At 40.4% G+C, this 18552-nt stretch overlaps 1 protein-coding gene across 2 annotated transcripts; it reads right to left on the bottom strand.

Annotated features, from left to right (window-relative positions):
- Positions 1-917: 917 nt before the first annotated feature.
- On the bottom strand, positions 918-2902 carry LOC147896844 (auxin-induced protein PCNT115-like). Of its 2 annotated transcripts, none has more exons than XM_087381053.1 (5): positions 2435-2902; positions 2088-2288; positions 1818-1990; positions 1609-1711; positions 918-1491 (listed from the first exon to the last, which is right to left on the bottom strand). In XM_087381053.1, exons 1-5 carry the CDS (start codon positions 2741-2743, stop codon positions 1150-1152), a joined length of 1128 nt encoding a protein of 375 aa, XP_087237179.1. In that variant the 5' UTR covers positions 2744-2902; the 3' UTR covers positions 918-1149. The 2 variants fall into 2 exon arrangements, with proteins under 2 accessions (XP_087237179.1, XP_087237180.1); XM_087381054.1 differs by having other exon boundaries at positions 2519-2897.
- Between the last annotated feature and the right edge of the window lie 15650 nt (positions 2903-18552).

Below are 18552 nucleotides of genomic sequence, written 5' to 3'. Positions count from 1 at the left end.
AGTTAATCCCTAATAGTCAATTTAGTTAAGTAGGGGGCTTCGAAGCCTCTTTGCATGCCACTTAGTAGTACATTAAGTACCCACAAAAACAAATTTGCAAGTTGAAACTAAGAAATATGGGTTGGGATTCAAGGGACATTATGTACTCATTTATTCGGAAATCCCATCTTGGGAAAAATTAAGATACAATCCCAATTATGCTCTAGGATTTCCCTTAATTTAAGGGCTTCAAAAAATGTTTTGTGCAAGGGTCATAGCCATTGCATGGTGGGTTTCGACCACCACACTGATTGCAATGGAACACAAGCTGTAATTCCTATCATCTCCATCTTTGTATTTTATTGCTTCTTCAAGCTATACATGTTTTTGTTTTTCTTTATTTTCATGAAAAGGATTGTTAACATTGGCTCTGTAATTCCTCAAATTTCAAAGCATTTTGTTTCTATTTGAATTGCTTTTATCACCAATTTGTCATAAATTCTAGTTGAATTTTGCTACTTACATTGTCCTCAAATTAATCTTACCAATCATGTTTACATTCTAGCTTTATTAATAGTTCACGAGACTCTTCATTCTAGTTGGACCCTTCTCCAAGTCTTTGCTTTAAAAAAATCATCTTCATGCATAAACATTCTTTGCAATTTTGAATATTGAGAATTATCTCATACTATGTAGATTATTGACCGAGAATTCGTAAACAAGGTGAAAATGTTCTTAAGAACAATTTATACTCCTTAAGCATCGCCCTTCACCTCAAAACTATAAGTCATCTCAAGGAAACACATTTCAACATTTATCAAGCATAAATAAGCCTACACAAACTTTGGATGCCCAATGTTATATTTCAGCTAAATGAGTAAGCATATTCTTACTATGGAAATTTCTTGTTATTACTCTCAATGGACTCGGCACCCATGTTAATGACCATCCTCTGATATATATTGGCTTGAAAGTAAATCCAATGCCACCACTAAGTGTTGAAATTCAATTTTAGGATGACAAGGCGTTATTGATAAAATAGGACATGTAAGGCAATATTAATCACATACCACCTAGGAAGAATAGCTCCAAAGTATATGTGAATCTGATGCTTTTAAAAAGGTTCCCCTATCATGGGGGATTTCATCTTGGCTGTGTCGGAAGAACAATTTATGCAACTTTCCACTCTGAAAGGGGGATGGTCTCGCAGTCAATAGTGGTCAGACTCATGTCTGAATACCGAGCACCAGCAGCACAATTGGCATGGAAGATCTCTTCAATCTCTTGCAGGTCCTCTTTTGAAAGCTTCACATTCAAAGCGCCCACATTCTCTTCCAAGTTTTTCCGCTTGGTGGTTCCTGGAATAGGAGCAACGTCATCCCCCTGATGTTGCACCCATGCAAGAGCAAGCTGGCCTGGCGTGCACCCCTTCCTCGAAGCAAACTCGTTCAGTTTCTCAAACAATAAAATATTACGCTCAAGGTTCTCGCCTGACAGTCTGGGTTGAGTCGCCTGTACAAACGAACAAGAAAATTGGGTGTTATTTAGGCAAGTTATTTTGCTGTTGGCTTACTCGAGCTGGAATTGATTTGCAAAGCGGAGAGTTTCTATGGTTCCAGGAATTAGTGCCTTGCGCGTATCGTTTTCTGTCAAACCCTCAGTAATCTTTGCTCCAGCAGAGAAGAAACCGCGACCCAGTGGGCTGTAGGGCACAATGCCAATCCCCAGTTCCCTGTATTTTTAGCATCATAGCTTAGCAAGTGCTAAAAGACGGCCATAAGAATTGTAAGGCATCGGAAGAAATCTATATTGAAGGCAGAAGTTTTGTAGAGAAAGACCTGCAGGTTGGAATGACCTCCCGCTCTGCATCTCGGGTCCATAGTGACCACTCCAGCTGAACTGCAGTGATGGGGTGTACAGCATGCGCTCGGCGAATAGTCGAAGCAGAAGCCTCAGAAAGACCCAAATACTTGATCTTGCCTTCTTCTACTAATTTCTTCATCTCTCCAACCTGCAATCATTCAGTAAAAGTCTATGGGATTCCTCTTCCGAGGTAAAGGAGTCGAAAAAATCGCGTACAACCGACTAAACGAGCTAAGTGCACTTACAGTGACTTCGATCGGAACCCTCTTGTCGATCCGATGCACGTAGTACAGGTCTATACAGTCCACGTCCAGTCTTTTCAAGCTTGCCTCGCAACAAGAACGGACATATGCTGGATCTCCCCTAAATTTTGTGTGCTGACTGTTATCAGTACAGACCCCAAATTTCGAGGCCAGCTGAACCTTGCTCCGTATTCCTTTCAGAGCCTACACGGAGATTCTTAGTTGGCGCGATCAAATACTGAATCATGCTGAAATTTACAGTTGCCCATATGCAAAACTATGTCACAGCGGGCTTCCAGAAAGCCAAAACAAACACAAACGCAAAAAGAACACACTCACAGAACATCGACCTGTGGCTGCCGGACGGTTACATCGTAACGACGAGACAGAACCCGGAACAGGCCATACCCTCTATTTGGGGGAAGGGTAAGTACCTTGCCAAGAAGGATCTCGTTGAGCAGGGGGCCGTATACGTCGGAGGTGTCGAGGAAAGTGATGCCCAAGTCGACAGCATAGCGGATGAGGTCGATCATCTCATCGTCTGGCTTCGGGGGGCCACGGCCACTGGACATGCCCATGCAACCGAGACCCTGAGCAGAGACCTCGAGGCCTTGGGAGCCAAGCTTGATGATGGGAACAGCAGGGAGCTTGGTAGCCATAGCTTCAACTAGAATGTGGAAGTTTGTGAGACTCTGAACTCTTGCAGCTGCTCTTATAGCTCTGATTTTTCTGAACTCATTCAGCTGCTCTTACAGCTCTCAAAAATCAGACTTCACCTGGGGCCTGGCATGTGTGGATCCTCTTGTTGCTGTAGCTTGACCACCACCCTTTGGTTTTTTCACCCAGGAGGTGCCACTTGCAAGAAGGAGCTGCACACTCTTGATAGTGAGGTTTAGCATGTCATGGGTGATGTCATTATGTTTACGAGAGCAAATTTTGGAACTTTGAATGCACGTATTTGGTTGTGGAAAAGTGTACAAACACATTTTCTTCGTGAGAGTAAGGAAGTGAGGACAAATTTTTCTTGTTCAACAAATAGTTTTGCATTTGTGCTTAAGCGTCTCAAGCTTGCCTTGAAAAGTCAAACATCCACAACATGAACAAGCAAACTTTGGGGTGTTTTTGATTTTTTTAAAGTATGTTGATACCAAGTTTTTGGGGCCCCTTTTGTATTTTAAATTTCATGAGCTTTCCCTTGCCTATTCTGTTGAATACTTTGCTCTGCTTGTTCGGCGTGAAAGTTTTTTGTTCTGAGCTTGTACATTTTATTGCAAATTTGTTTAATGCCATGCTTACTCTTGTTTTGTTGTTCCAAAAGGTATTTCCTCTAAGTTAACAATAGAATCAATGAGGGTGTGCTTATCCAACAACATTGTTTGGCGGTCTTACTAGGGAGGAGTGATTACAACAACTCTTGAGTAGTCTGGGTATTAGCTAGTTCTCTTCTAGAGTTGGAAAACCCTTAGGATGAAGGCATCAAATTGGAATTGTTGGGTGCAACTGTTTCAAAATGAAGTTTGCACATCTTGTGACATGAGTACTGGTGGCAAAGGCGGAGTAGGGAGTTATTTGATACAATAGATTTTTCTCAGCCATCATTAAAAGCATCCTGAGAGGGAAGAAGGAAAGAGATGTAGCTCATGTAAGCACCAGTGAGACCAACTTCTCATATGGATGGCAAAGGAGAAAGTAATAATATCGAGTTGCCCTTGCCCCATTTCAAAGTTAAATGCTAAGGCGAAATGGATATACATATTATAGAGCTCAAGCTGGTTTGTACTACTCAATGGAGTCTGTGACGATGATGGATGGATTAGTCCATTTCCGTCCATTCTCAAGTGTAGTGCTATATAGTGGTATGTCTATTATGGGAATGATCATTCCACAAATTGGGAATCCTTGCCATTAGCATTCTTGGAAAGATTCAAGAAGGATGACATGACCGTGTAGTTCCTGAGAATATCTACAAGATCCATTGGGGGAACCATGAGTCCGCCGATGAATTTTTCTAGGGAGACTCCAAACTCTCTCATCGTCTATCACAAAAGAGGTGACACTGGTTGATGACTAATAGTGAGATGGTTTATCCTTGGGCTACAAAAGCGGTTCCAAGTCTTCGCCATGGAGATCAATGCCATACTCTGTTGGAGTGCATGAAAGCCTTAATTAAGCCTAAGCCAAAAAATGATTCATGAAGGCTCGTCAAAAAGTGGAATGGAATAATATGAAACAATATTGATACAACATCCCCATCTGAAGAAAAAAAGCAACCCTAGAGGAAGAGAAATAATAAAAAGTTGGCTATTGAACCTTGAAATTGACGTTTCAACAATTTAGTTGTAGCTAAATAGACCTCACAGACCAACAGACAAAGTGCATAGATGGAGGTGTCAAGATCAAAGGATGAATGGAGCAAGAAGTCGAAGAATTTGGTGAAGCGCAGAGCATCTCGAATTTTCCCATCAACTTCATGTTCAAAATGCCTATTCTATAGGGAAGGATACCAACTATGAAAATTCCATTTTAGGTCCAGCAACTAGGAAGTGGAGACCTGGCAGTTGAATTTTCAAACCAAGGACGTTGTTGATGGCTTTGTCCTATCATCTTGAACATATATGAAGTAACGGCACCTTATCAATTGTCCCTCTCACATTGGTCATCCCCTCCCCTCGACCTTCTCATCCCCTTCCCTCACATTCTACTCGCCCATCCAATCCCCTCCCCTCTCTCACTCCCATATCCTCTTGTTGCCCCTCTCATATCCTTCCCTCTCCCCTCCCATACATTCGCTCTCCCAATTTGTATCCTCTCCTCCCCCCTCCTAAAACCTTCCCTCTAACTTGTGTATCCTCTTTGCTTTGTGGCTCGACCCACCCTGCCTTGGCCTGATGGGCTCCTCCTATGCGAGCACCATTGATGATTTTTTCATGTTAGTTTGTTAAGAAGTAAAAACTTTTATATTGGCCTTGAATGTTTGTATTCCCTATTAAATATAAATATTTGAAACATTTTCCAAGATTTAAATTTTTTTTGCAAAAAACATCTATAGTCTAGCCAGGATTTTCATCTTTTACTTCAAATTTCAAAAGGAAATATATAAAAGTGCACTATGTTCTCTCAATATTGTGAAACTAAAAAACTTAGATAAACTTTCAGCATGATTTTATATTATAATTTAAGAATAGCTCACAAACACAAATAATAAATTAGAATATATATAGTTATATTCTATTATATTAGAATATATTTAGTTAAAATGAGATTAGCATTATGTTGAGTTACAAGCATCTTTAAATAAAAATAACACTATGTCTCTAATCCACCTCCTCACCCCACTCTCTATCCCCCCCCCTTTCACCTCTTCCAACCCCCTCTTTGCACACCTTCCTCACACTAGTCACCCCCTCAACCTTCTCTTCGACCCCCCCCTCTCTCTAGCCTCCTAATCCGTGCCCTCATAATCCACAAGTGTCATCTCACGAGAAGTTCTCCATCCCAATGCGTTGGCTATCTTTGGGTGTTGTGTTGCATGTAGTAATCCCTAGAGCATCACTTATCAGTTTCCCTCGGGCACCACGCAAAGGCCGCCTCTCCCCTTGAGCAGGTGTTGCATCGCATGCTGGACGCCTTCGGGTGCCGCATGTTGGTAGCCCTTGGGCATTGTGCCATGTGCCAAACCTCAGGCACCGGTTTGATATTAGGATCCTCTACATCGCACCTCCAAAACCACCGGCGTTGCCATCGAGATACACTATTGTGTCGATTTTTGCTTGCACACCGCCACACCAATTCACGTGCAATCCACCTCTGTGCCTCAAGTTTTGCCAGTGTGACACCCCTATGTGACTTGTAGAGAGAGAATAGTAGGAGAGAGAGAGAGAGAGAGAGAGAGAGAGAGAAATTAACCCATAGGGTAGTCAAACAAGCTACAATTCGGAACATTAACTTAGGTTAATGTATTTTTCTTCCTATATAAATATCAACCCCTTCCATCGTGGCTCTATTCTCAATTTACTCAACGATTCAGCTAGATGAGTGACCATTTGACATTGATCAAGAGGCAAAGCATTGGCACAACCCCCCCCCACTCTCTCTCTCTCTCCCTCCTTGGTTGAGTTTTAGGCTGTAGCTTCGTAGCACCTTTGATGATGTTGTGTGCCAGCTCATTAATCTTGGTGCTAGTAACTTGTTGTGTACTTGTCCTCTCTCTCTCTCTCTCTCTCTCTCTCTCTCTCTCTTTCTCTCTCTCTCTCTCTCTCTATATATATATATATATATATATAATACCAACTTTGACTTTGGAGAAGAACAATGTACTCTCATCCATCACCTATTGCCACTCAATGACTTGCACTGCTTCTTAGAAAGAGGTAGGCTCATCAAAATCCATCACTTTTGCCATGACTGAGTAGTTGCTCTTGTAGGTCCACCTCTCAGGTGAGTAGATCTTCTGAGATTGGAGGTGGAACTCTCAAGGATGTTAGTGATGCTTTTGGTAGTGTCTATACCTAGTATGTCTAGGATATCTTCTTTGCCTTTACTCGAAGTGGTCACTATAGATTTCATGCACATAAATAAATCTATTAGATCATTGGCAATAAGATATGAGCCAAAATATAAACTATAATTGGATTGTGAAAGTACAAAAAAGACTTGTCAATGATAACATCCTTGGCTATGATCAGCCGTTGCTTGATCGGCAGATCATAGAGTTTGTATGTGACGATGCACTTGATTGACTTGACATCAATTTTTTTTTAGGGTCCATTGAGACCAGCAACATAAGAAAGAGAGATAAAGACTCTCAAGTGGTTGACAGATGCCTTAGCCCCTGTGAATGCCTCTTCTAGCATCATGTTCTGTAAGAGAGCCTGTAAGAGAGCAGTAGGGCTAAGACCAATTAGGAAAAGTGGGAAAATCCAATGAAATTGGAACTCTCCAAATTGGTTTTGAAGGAAGAACATGAGCTCTTTTTTGTTTAATGGAGCTTGCTTAAAACTCTCAAGTTTTGTTTCTTTTATGTTAGTGGCATGATTTGTGGAATATTTATAATTGAATTGAACTAAAGGCTTTCGTGTCCAACATATGAGCTAAAGTTGATTTGGTTTGCATGCTACTCGCCGTTGTATATCCGTTTGTGATTAGTTTCCATGTTTATGATGTGCTGTATGTTCAATGTATATACAATAGGTACTTCCATTACAAAACATTCCACATGCATGTAATTATTGCCATGTGATGATTACAATGAGTCCTAGCTTTTTAAAGCTCTAAGCAACTTTGTTAACATAGTTGACTACAAAGTTGCTACATATTGAATTTGCTAATCAAGATAATTAATAATAATTACTATTAATTAACATAATTAACATTATTATTTTAATTAAATACAAATTTTACTCAAAAATTGCCTTAATATAAAACAAGACTAAGTTTGAATGAATGAATATAGAAAACTGGAATATAAAGATTGATTCTAGTTAAAGTTCATAAAACAAGATTGAGTTTGAAAATTGCTTCATAAAATAAGACCAGCTAGAAAAAAGTAAATTACAAAGGCTGAGTATAATTAACATTCATGAAAGAAGATCATCCGATCTTTACAATTTGTCTTTGCATACATTGGTCTTTGCTCAAATTGACTTGATCTTTCACTAAATTAAATCATCCAAGAAATCATCAACAGACAAAACGTCCTTCCCACTATTGTTCACAGGCATTTGAAGATTCTCTTGTGTTTTCAAGATTGCATTCTATGGTATTTTGACCTTAATTCTTTTATTTGGAACTTTTGTTGTGCTCCAACTCCATAGTATCGAATCCACATGCTCCCAACGGTCCTCATCCCCCATATATCGCCACTCTTTGTTCTAGCAATTAGCTTATCGTACTACATCACTACATCTTCCTCTATAAATAGGACTCCAATATTGCACAAATACCTTCATATAATTAGTGGATGCCTTTTCTGTGTCCACATCTGACAATGCAACACCTAGCCAATGGGGTATATATCATCACTCGGCCTGACCACAATGAAATCATTTTGTTTCACATTCACCTCTAGTTTGAATTCTTCTCTTGGCTTATTACATGATGCAGGGCTGTAGTAATGGTCCTCTAGGTCTTCCAAGCCCATAGTCTCAACATCTTCTATGTCCACTCCATCATTAACCAAGCTATCTTTCCATTGGATCTTTGTCCAAAAGTCATGACTAAGTTTCTCATGCTGTACAATGGGCTTCTCCATGCAAGAAATCAATGCCTCCCAATACTGAATTACAGGCACTATCCACTTTGAGTATGAATCCCTGCCTATGTTGATAACAAGATGAGATCTCCAATATTCCACATGCTTCTTGATTCCCCAAATTATAACATCTTTATCATTCAAGTATGTTCTTATAGGAACAGGATTGGGAATTCCTAATGGTAGCATTGCTCTACCTTTTGCATCACGTTTCCATAATTGAATTCCTTCTAGTGGCTTCCATTGACCTGATTTTGGATGCATCATATATTGGAATACTGGGTCACCATCACTCATGAAAAATTGAAACTGCAATGGTTTTGAATGACCCACTAATGCCTCTTTTCCTTCCCACAAGTATCCCTTTACAAATGTTTTGAAATCAGGAACCTCTTAGATTACAAATGGGGATGGACGAGAGGTTTGACATTCTTAGTTTCTCCGAGAATCTACTAAAAATGCATCGACGTCCTCATGTGTATGTCCCACCATCAAGAACCCTAATTGTATCATTTGAAAAACTCCACATGCAACAACTAGGGATAAGAATGCAAACAAGTATGTATTTTTATTCTCAAAACCATAGTTGTCAACGTGTAAGAGTAGTACTCATGGAAGTTGCTTGTATCCTTTACTGGATGAAGTTATCCTTGAACTTGTTGTAGCCTGAACATGATATTTATTTAGTTCTCCTATTGAAAGTTCATCTTCATGCATGTGGTAGTATAATGCATCTCTGGACATCAATGCAGAGAATAAATCTTGACTTCTGCTACCTTGCTTGTTTGAAAGATCACCATACATGTGCTTGTCTAACCTCTCAAGGTTTTGCAAACATAGTGACAACAGACAATATATTCTACATTTCAACTAAATCTAGCATACAGCTAGTCATTTGTGGTGTGCTCTCTAGATGTGCCCTCTCTCCTCATCTAGATGTGTCCTCTCTTGTGATCTCCCCTCTTCATACTTTGTCAGTGGAGGGGGAGGTGGTGGAGGTTGGGATGCCGTGGAGGGGGGGCAGAGGGGGGAGAAGGGGTGTGGGGGAGAGGAGGGGAGAGGGGAAAAGGGGGGGAGGGCATGGAGTGGTGGGATAGGGGGGAGGAGGGGAGGGGGGAAGGGAGGGGGGGGAGGGGAGGGGGGGAAAGGAGAGGGATGCGGTGGGGGGGGGGGAAGGCGGAGGGGAGGCGGGGAAGGGAGGGCGGGGAGGGGGCGAGAGGGCAGGAGGAGAGGAGGGAGGGGGGGAGGGGGGAAATGGAGGGGGGGGGGCGAGAGGAGGAGGGGGGGGATTGACCCCCCTCCAAACCTATTGCATACTGAATAGGTTGAGGGGGGGCGGGACAAGTTTTGCACAAATCAAGAGATAATTTCTTCCCTTTTTAATTACAAGTAATGTCTCCCCCTCCCTTCCAACAAATAACTATTGTTCTACCCATAAAATGAATATCTTCCCCTTTAAATTGCAAGTAATGCTTCATAGCCTAGTGATAAAGTGAAAATTTGCAATCAATGAGATCATGGATTCCATTCCTCATTTTGCATTGTCCTCCCCTCACCCCCACCACCTCTCTCTCTCTCTCTCTCTCTCTCTCTCTCTCTCTCTCTCTCTCTCTCTCTCTCCCTCTCTCTCTCTCTCTCTCTCTCACACACACACACACACTCACACACAACCTATTCCGTATGCAATAAGTTGGGGGAAGGGTATAATTCAATTAGCATGAGAATTAAGCCCCCCCCCCCCCCCCCCCCAAAACCTGTTGCTTATTATAAACATTAAGTCCCCTGCCACTCCCCCCCAGCCTTTGCATACACAAAAGGTCGGGGGGGGGAGGGGAGGAATTCCCCCTCCTCTCTATGTGTCTCACTCCCCCCCTTCTTCCCCTCCCCCTTCCCCTCTTCTCCAACCATCCTCCCCCCACCACTGGCTCCCACTCCACCTCCTGACCTCTCCCCTCTCCTCTACCCCTCCATCGCTCCTCACCCCCTCCATTGCCTTCCCCTTCCACTCCTAACCTATGGCTCCCCGCCGCAATAGACAAAGGGGGGAGAGAGAGAGAGAGAGAGAGAGAGAGAGAGAGAGAGAGAGAGAGAGAGAGAAGAGGTGTCTGGAGACACCTCTTCTCTCTCTCTCTCTCTCTCTCTCTCTCTCTCTCTCTCTCTCTCTCTCTCCATATCGTCACTCTCCCTCCTCCTCTCCTCTCCTCCCCTCGTCCCCCCGTCCCTCCCCCCCTCTCTCTCTCTCTCTCTCTCTCTCTCTCTCTCACACACACACACACACACACACACACATGCACGCACGCACGCACGCACACTTCGCACCTCTCTCCCTTCCTCCCTCCCTCCTCTATTCTCATCTCTCCTCCCTTCTCTCTCTCTCTCTCTCTCTCTCTCTTCCATCGGTGCTCATGTGAAGTCGATGGTGGAGGCAAAGGTGAGGAGCTAGAGAGGGAAGAGGAGTCGTAGGTGGGGAGGGGGATCCCCCCCCCAAACCTATTACGCATGCGATAGGTTGGCGGGGTAGGGGGAAGGGGAGGAGGGGCTAGAAATCCCCCCTCCTCAAACCTATTGTATTCCCCCCCCTCCCCAAAACCTATGGCACACACAATAGGTTGGGGGAGGGGGGGGCAACCCCTTGGACTTTCCTGCCTTAAGGGGATATTTGTACACCAAGAAGGTTTTTATAAAATATGGTTTAATACTTAAGGTTGTGTTTTTACACCAAGGAGGTATATATGCACACCACATTTCTATAAGAATTGGTCATCTATTGATGTTCTAGCTTTAAAGAAGATTTTGCTTAAGGGTTTATGTTTACACAAAGAAGGTGTATATGTACACCACCTTTCTAAGAGAATTGGTCATATATTGATGTCCTAGCTTTTAAAATAGCATTACGAGTGTATTCATAATTTTGGACTTTTTATTAGTCCAGTTCTGAAATTGGACTTTACACAAGTCCAAAATTTTTGAATAGTGTGTTTACTCCTTTTAGATTTGATTGCATTACCAAATATTTTGTATTAATTTGTGTGTTGGGATTTAATTGGCTTATCGAATTTGAACAAGTGAACGGATTTAATTGACTTATTGGGATTCTTGAATCTGCTAGATTTAAATATGTTGTTGGGTTGAATTGGCTTACTGGATCTCTTTGCTTTGCTAATGAAATCGCAATGTTTGGTTGTCCAAAGCTTAACTCTCAAAGTACTTTCAATTCTGTACTTAGTCCTGCTAGACCCTTAGGTACTGAATACATTTGAAATTGTGGCTCTCGTGCCTTACGCCTCTGTTCAGCCTTTTCTAGCACTTCTCAGAGCATTATGGTTCCTGCTACCCCTTGAGGTGTTGCTAGATTCGGATACCATGGGCTACTATGCGTACTATTAAACTATTGGTCCTCGTCAGATTCTTTTGTTGGTTTTTCGAGTATGGGTTCCAATCCTTCTACTACTAGCATATGATTATCCTCATCCTCAAGTTCTATGGCCAGATTATTTTGTCTAGTCCCTTTGACTGAAAGCAAGTTATACCGTAGTCGATTGTTGGTTTTCCACTGAGCCAATGCCATAGTTCTAATTATGGAGAACAGATCACACTACAACCACGCTCCCGATAGAGACATACCAGTGTCATCCTAAGAAGCGGTTGGGACATTTCCATCCACCCATGAGGGTTCTTTTGCATTTACTGCTAGTTCATTGGTTTGTGGATTAGCACTCCACTCTTGTAGGCATTGTTGTTGCAATTGCTTATGGAAAGCGATGGATCCATAGAATCTGGCATGTAGACAATCGCATGTTGCTTTCCATTCCACCGATACTATTGAATACAATCTATGGATGCTTCTTCTATCAAACAACACCAAATCTTCACCAATCACGTAAGTAGAATGATTATGCCACAGAACTCTGCCTCTTATCCCTTATCTTCTACCCATAACATCAACATTATTGGCAACTTTGGTCTTTGAATTGGTAGGGTACATGAGCAACAGGATTGCCAATGTTTTTGGGTTCATCTATAACCCACAAAAGTGTTGCACACAGAAACCTACCACTCTTATCACTTAGAAAACAAAGAAACTACTGATGAACAAATCATAGCATCTTGCAATGTAGCACTGGATCAACAATACTATGTAAAAACTATGGATTGCATGAAAAAATGCCATTGAAATGTAATTCACATACTTGCAGATGAATATCCAATGCAATAGCGTTATCATCATTCAATAGAATCTATTATAGTAACAACAACTACAATAGTCATTCTCATACATTTTAGCACACGCACTAATATATCTTTCATGTGCGAATCTAAAGGGATGCACCCAACAAGTGGCGACCCTTGGTATCTGTAAGAAACTAATATATCTATACATAAATAAAGTAAAAATACAATCCAGATATGTATGTGTATACATGTGCCTATCAATTGCAGCATCATATACCTCTTTTTTAGAGTTTTGCAATTATAGTGATCCAATTGCTCTTTAATTTCTTCATGCAATCCCTTGACAAAACTTTAAAATAATTGGTGCTCTATTAGTGACCAGATTTCTCTCTATAATATTGTTTTTTAGCTTATAGAAATAACATGTCATAGATTCTTGAGTCTTTTGAACTACCCTTGGCAACATCACTTTCTGAATCCTGTTGTCTGATCTTTCATGATGACTGCCCAAATTTGTGGGATAATGCATCTATATGAAGTCCTAGCATTGCTCTATCAGCGAGGCTGCAAATGGTAGCATAAAGTATTGGTGTAGCATGGGCCAGGAGATTTGTATTTCCAAATTCAATTTGAGGTACCACACATATGGTTCTTTGATAAGAGCTTGTGGGAACAAGTTTAAATAATCTTCCTTGTGCCTTAAGGTATCTTCTAACCATTTTTTCTTGAATAAAGCAATGAATTCTTTGGGATTACCTCTCCCTAAGAACATAGGCATGTATGCAAGTGGATCATGTTGCATGTCAAGTTCTTATGGGATTGACTCCAATTAATCTAATGTACCATCGGAATATATGTTGAGGTATGGGGGGTTGTACTATGGAAGTTGATGCCATATGGGTTCCATTATGGGATGTTGAAGATGTTCTTTTGAACAATGCCGATTTGTTGATGAGTGATGTGTTTTCCTTTGAGTGATACATTGACAAAATTTCCCAATAACCCTAATTGTTTTAATAGAAATATTACTTGCAAATGGCTAATCATGCTGGTGAAGATTGCAAGCAATTCTGGTAGTTTTGTTATAGTTATGATAATTTTTATGTTTTAACGTGCCTCAAAATAGAGAAATGATTAGCCTTGTAAATGATGCTGAAAATTATGTAAAAATTAATGTATACTTCTTGCAAAAAACTCTCTTTCAGAGTGTGAAATATGGGCTTTGACAAGGTCCAATTTGGCCTCCAAATGATATGGGTTGTGATATTACACTTGACGGCGGACCCAGACTTTGATGGTCCACCCTAATGATGCCAATTGGGATGTCAGGCTTAACCTCGGCTTAACCTTTGTTTGTTGTGGGACTTTATTTTTCATGGGACAATCCATACAAGCATGTCCTATTCCACAATATCTACAGAGTGGTTGGAAAGTAGCTGCGATGAGGGCACTCTGCGATCTGATGATTTTCTCCACAACTGTAGCACTTCACTTTTTGCTGGTCTTTCATAGTGATTTCGTTGATGGTGCAAGGAACTTGGAGCTTCATGCTCTTCCAACATTAGTCGCAATCTCTTTGCACTCCCTCTTATGTTCATGTGTAAAGAGTGATCAAGGTATGGTCTCTTCATGCATAAGACAAAGGATTCAATATTTTGTATTTTAAGGCCACATTATCTCTTGTCTCTCTTTGTTGAGTACACACCATTGTACACGTTCATTTGTTTCCCATATTGAGTTGCTAAGGTGAGAAAAATTTCTTCCTTCTCTTCTTTATCGACAAATATGACAATATTATACATAATCCTATTTTACCAATGGTGGTATGTCATATTCTGTCAATGAGATAACAAGCATCGGCACATGACATTTCATCGATAAAGAAAAGTTGCGGCCTATTTGTGTCATCTGATAAGAATTCTTTGTATGAAACTAAACAAGATTTCCAGACTCTAAAATTATCTCCAACTTGAATTGAAATCTGTTGTGCCAAAAATGTTGTTCTATGAGAGTGCTCATTGGTGAGTCTGTATGCATGCACATTCTGTGGAATTTCGTTGGTCATACAAGAAGTAAATTCTAATCCATCCTCATGTACCTTTACCCACTTGTATGCCCATGCCTTCTCTTTAGATGATGGTAAAGCTACTGCAATCTGCTTCACAATATTAGTGTCAACTTCACATTGATTGATTGGAATGCCTTTTTCTGCGAGCAAATATTCGATTGTGCCCTTCACTGCATCACGCTTCACAAGCTCGCTAATGCAATACTCCATGCAATGATCTTTATCTTTTTTACCAAAAAGCCATTGTTTTTTCAATAATTTCTCAGCAGCCATGCTTGCATACTTGTGTGGCAAGCTTCTCACATGCCTCCATATTCGAGCCGTCATCTCCTTTTTCTCGGTCTTCCTTGCCTTTTGTGTAATAAGGGAGGGAGCCTCATATGTGATATCCCCCTTCGCATATGTAGCACACACTTCTTTAATCTATTTTTCCTGCTTTCCCCTTGGAAAAATCGCACTCAAGCATGTGTAGAAATCAACAAGCCCTTGTGTTTCAGCTTTAGTAGCGATTTTTTTTGAAGTGCTTATGGGAGAATGGAAAGAATGCCATATGCACCGTACTTTCTCTAGCATCTCTGAAGCAGAGGGATCTTTCACAACACATAAATATCATGGTTAAGTCTTTTTTAGTCAATCAGATATTTCTTTTGATTCTTGAAAATACATATGCGTGCTGCATACCAATGGAATTGAGGAACTTTATTGAAGGTCCCCGAAGAAAGTATTCTAGCATGCTTTTCAGCATTTGCATGCTCATTACAAGCAAATGCAAAGTGTTGCCCATCAATTGACTCAAATGTGTAGTGACTTAAGAAATGGAACCTGGCATCCTTTATACATCGGTATGGATCTGCCACTATAGTTTATTCATCCTGCAAAGATGGAACCTGTCGTCCAAGGAAGTTGGTGAATTCTATCAAAAAATCCTTGGGCTGATGGAAATTGATGCTCGTCCTTTCATCTTTGTGTGGCCAATATGCCCTTGGATGGATGACCACGTTTGACACTACTGGATTCTTTCCATAAACCAAAGCCTTATAAAGTTGTTCAGCATAGGCTAGGTCTAATGTCCTACTATTTGTGAAGATGCCTGCTCTGAGCACCCTCTATGCATTTACTAGTATGTCTTCTGGCCCCAAATATAGGCTGGGTCATCATCTACCACTCCCTCGTTGAGACAAAAATTTAGACTCTTCATTGACATCATTTTGGCTTCTAAATCTGAACACCTTCCTCTTCCTTATGCTCTTTCTCTTCCTTTTTTCCTTCTTTATAGATGAATGACCTCTTTTTTGAGTACTTGTAGCGATACTAGAAGTTGGCATCATAGCTCGCAAAGTACTCGCCTTTAGCATTTGGCGTCTTGGTTTACTTTTCAGCGGGTCTATCATAATCATTTTAGACCGGCCTGCTTCTTCCTCTAGTGTGCAAACTTTATGTGTACTCAAGGGTTGCACTTCTTGTTGCATCCCATTGCCTTCTTGAGTTACACAGTCCAAGTGAGGATCCATGTATATGACACCCTCATCCAAGTCTACTGTATTTGTCTCAGTCATCACTCCACTTCCTCTCCCATTTGTATGACCTTGAACCAAGGTTACATGTAGTGACTCTTCCCTTGCAATTTGTTTATCATGTGTCTCATCCACTCCACTTTATTTTACCTTAGGTCCCTCTTAGGTCCCTGTCCGAGTGCACCTTGGAAGTATTCAAGCATTATCTTTGACTGCAATCTCCTTGCTTCCACAATGGGAAATTTCTCCCACATGAGTTTCAGGATCTCCAATACAACCATCAATTCAAAAAACTGAGATGTTTTTGGAGGCGGCATCATAAAGTTCTTTGATTCTTTCCTTGAAAGAAGAAACTTTCTATTGCCAATTTTGGAGGTGGTATAAATTGTGAGTAAAGTGTTCTCCTTCTCTATTGTGATTTCGAGAATAATGCTCGCCTGAAGCATATTGAGTTTTCCAAAAGTTGCACCCCATGGCTCATCATGCTCTTCGTTATCACTAAGAACAACTTTTCCTTTTTTCCGACCCAGAACCAAGCTCTCTTAGTGGTCTTAAGTATAGCCCACTGTGGAAAGTCCTTTGGGTTATAATCTTTTCCATCGTGCCTCAAGGTGATGTCATTGACAAATACTGAAACATTAATATCCACCAAAGTCTTAACATGCTCCGTGATTCCTATATACAAACACAATAAGAATAAGTACGTTTATATACAAACAATAAAATATTTTTTTGACAAAAGTAAAATGTGTGAACTGATAATCTGTCCAATGATACAACTCATGATCTGCACAATGATATGACTGTCACTATCTACCCAATGATACAACTCTCACAATCTGCCCAATGATACAACTCTCACAATCTGCCCAATGATACAACTCTCACTACCCAGGAATAGTCGGGAAGGCTTTACAAGGCTCAATTATGTGCAAATATTAAAAAATATTGGGAATAGACTAGAAGGCTTTACAAGGCTGAAATATGTACATAAATTATTTAAAAATAATTGGGGTGGCCCAAAAGCCTTTATAAGGCTCAAATAATGTTCATAACTGTTAGAAAAATAAACAATCATAGATACATTTAGAAAAAAACCCAATGATACAACGGACAACTGTATTGTGAAATTTGTCTTGGCAATAGCCACTAGTCATTCGTGTAAGTTTGTAGATCCTATAATGTTTGGAGATTATTTGTTGGTCATGTGTAAGTTGGTCTAAAATCACCCATCAAATGTTTCAAAGGAGAGAGCAAAGGTCCAACATTCAATAGATTTCTTGAGTTTAGACCATGAAGTGCAATATTTAAGAACTTGCCACACATATGAAAAACCACTATATAAGCTTTTTAAAATACCTAATGCATAAGGTTGAGAATATTGAGGCACATCACGATGAACATATTTCGAACTTAGTATGATTTCCATCACAAACGAAAGCTTTGGGTGAGGATAAGACTTGACGGTGAACAAACGTGTGCAAAACTAGAGATTTGAATGCAATGAGCTTTCTAGGATGCCATTTTTCCTTCATCAATGCAAAGAAGCTTAATGAACCTCACATAACTTTTATTAGAATTCCCCTTTTCCACCATGGTTACCATGCTACATATACATATACACAAACATATAGATATATCAATGTACACATAAACATATGCACATGCATACAATGACATCACATGAACATTCACATGCTCAAGTTTTTCTATATACGTGCAAGTGCACATTTGCATGTGTGTGTGTGAAAAATTACATACCCCAAAAAAATCATGGCACTCGAAGCTTAAACAAAGGTGCATATATTGAATTATCAGGATGACAAATGTAAATATCAGATTGCAAGAAATGTTGAATCTTTCAAGTTGCATGGAATAAAATTCTTGATATTAGTGTTTCCAAAATATGAGTACACTAAGTGTTGAATCTGTCAAGAAGCTGATTTTGTCCAAGGTTAGGGTCCACTGACCTACCACCATTCAAACAAAACTAGGTGTTATTTAGGTAGACAGGTAATGCTAGTGTACCTTGGCTTGTTATTGCTTTACCAACGAGTAAGCTAACCTTCTACATTGAAATAGGATAAGTGTATGCACAAAGATTAAGAACTAGACATCCAGGTAGTAAAAATTTCACAAAGGTTAAATGAGGGGTACTTCACTCCAACAAAACTTAGTTCAATATGTGCAAATTTCTAGGGGGATACTCGACACCCTTGCTGGTGAACAATCTTTGATGATTAAAAGAAATTACAGGAGGAATCAAGATAAACCTTTATGAGTCAATGTATCAAGGGGGGTAGTATACTTCCTCCAAAAGAAGACTAAGAAAAAATAGGGTTAGATGATTTTAAAAGGTAAACACTATATTCCACACCTTAAAATCACAATTATGTTACTAAAAAGGACAACCAAGCTAGAGATATAAAAGCAATGCAAGTATATAAAATCACAAACTTGTGC

Source organism: Dipteris shenzhenensis, chromosome 11 (assembly GCF_047967505.1).
Source record: "Dipteris shenzhenensis isolate YYH24624 ecotype China chromosome 11, Dip_SZ_1.0, whole genome shotgun sequence".
NCBI lineage: Eukaryota > Viridiplantae > Streptophyta > Polypodiopsida > Gleicheniales > Dipteridaceae > Dipteris > Dipteris shenzhenensis.
This window is presented reverse-complemented; position numbering and strand designations above follow the sequence as displayed.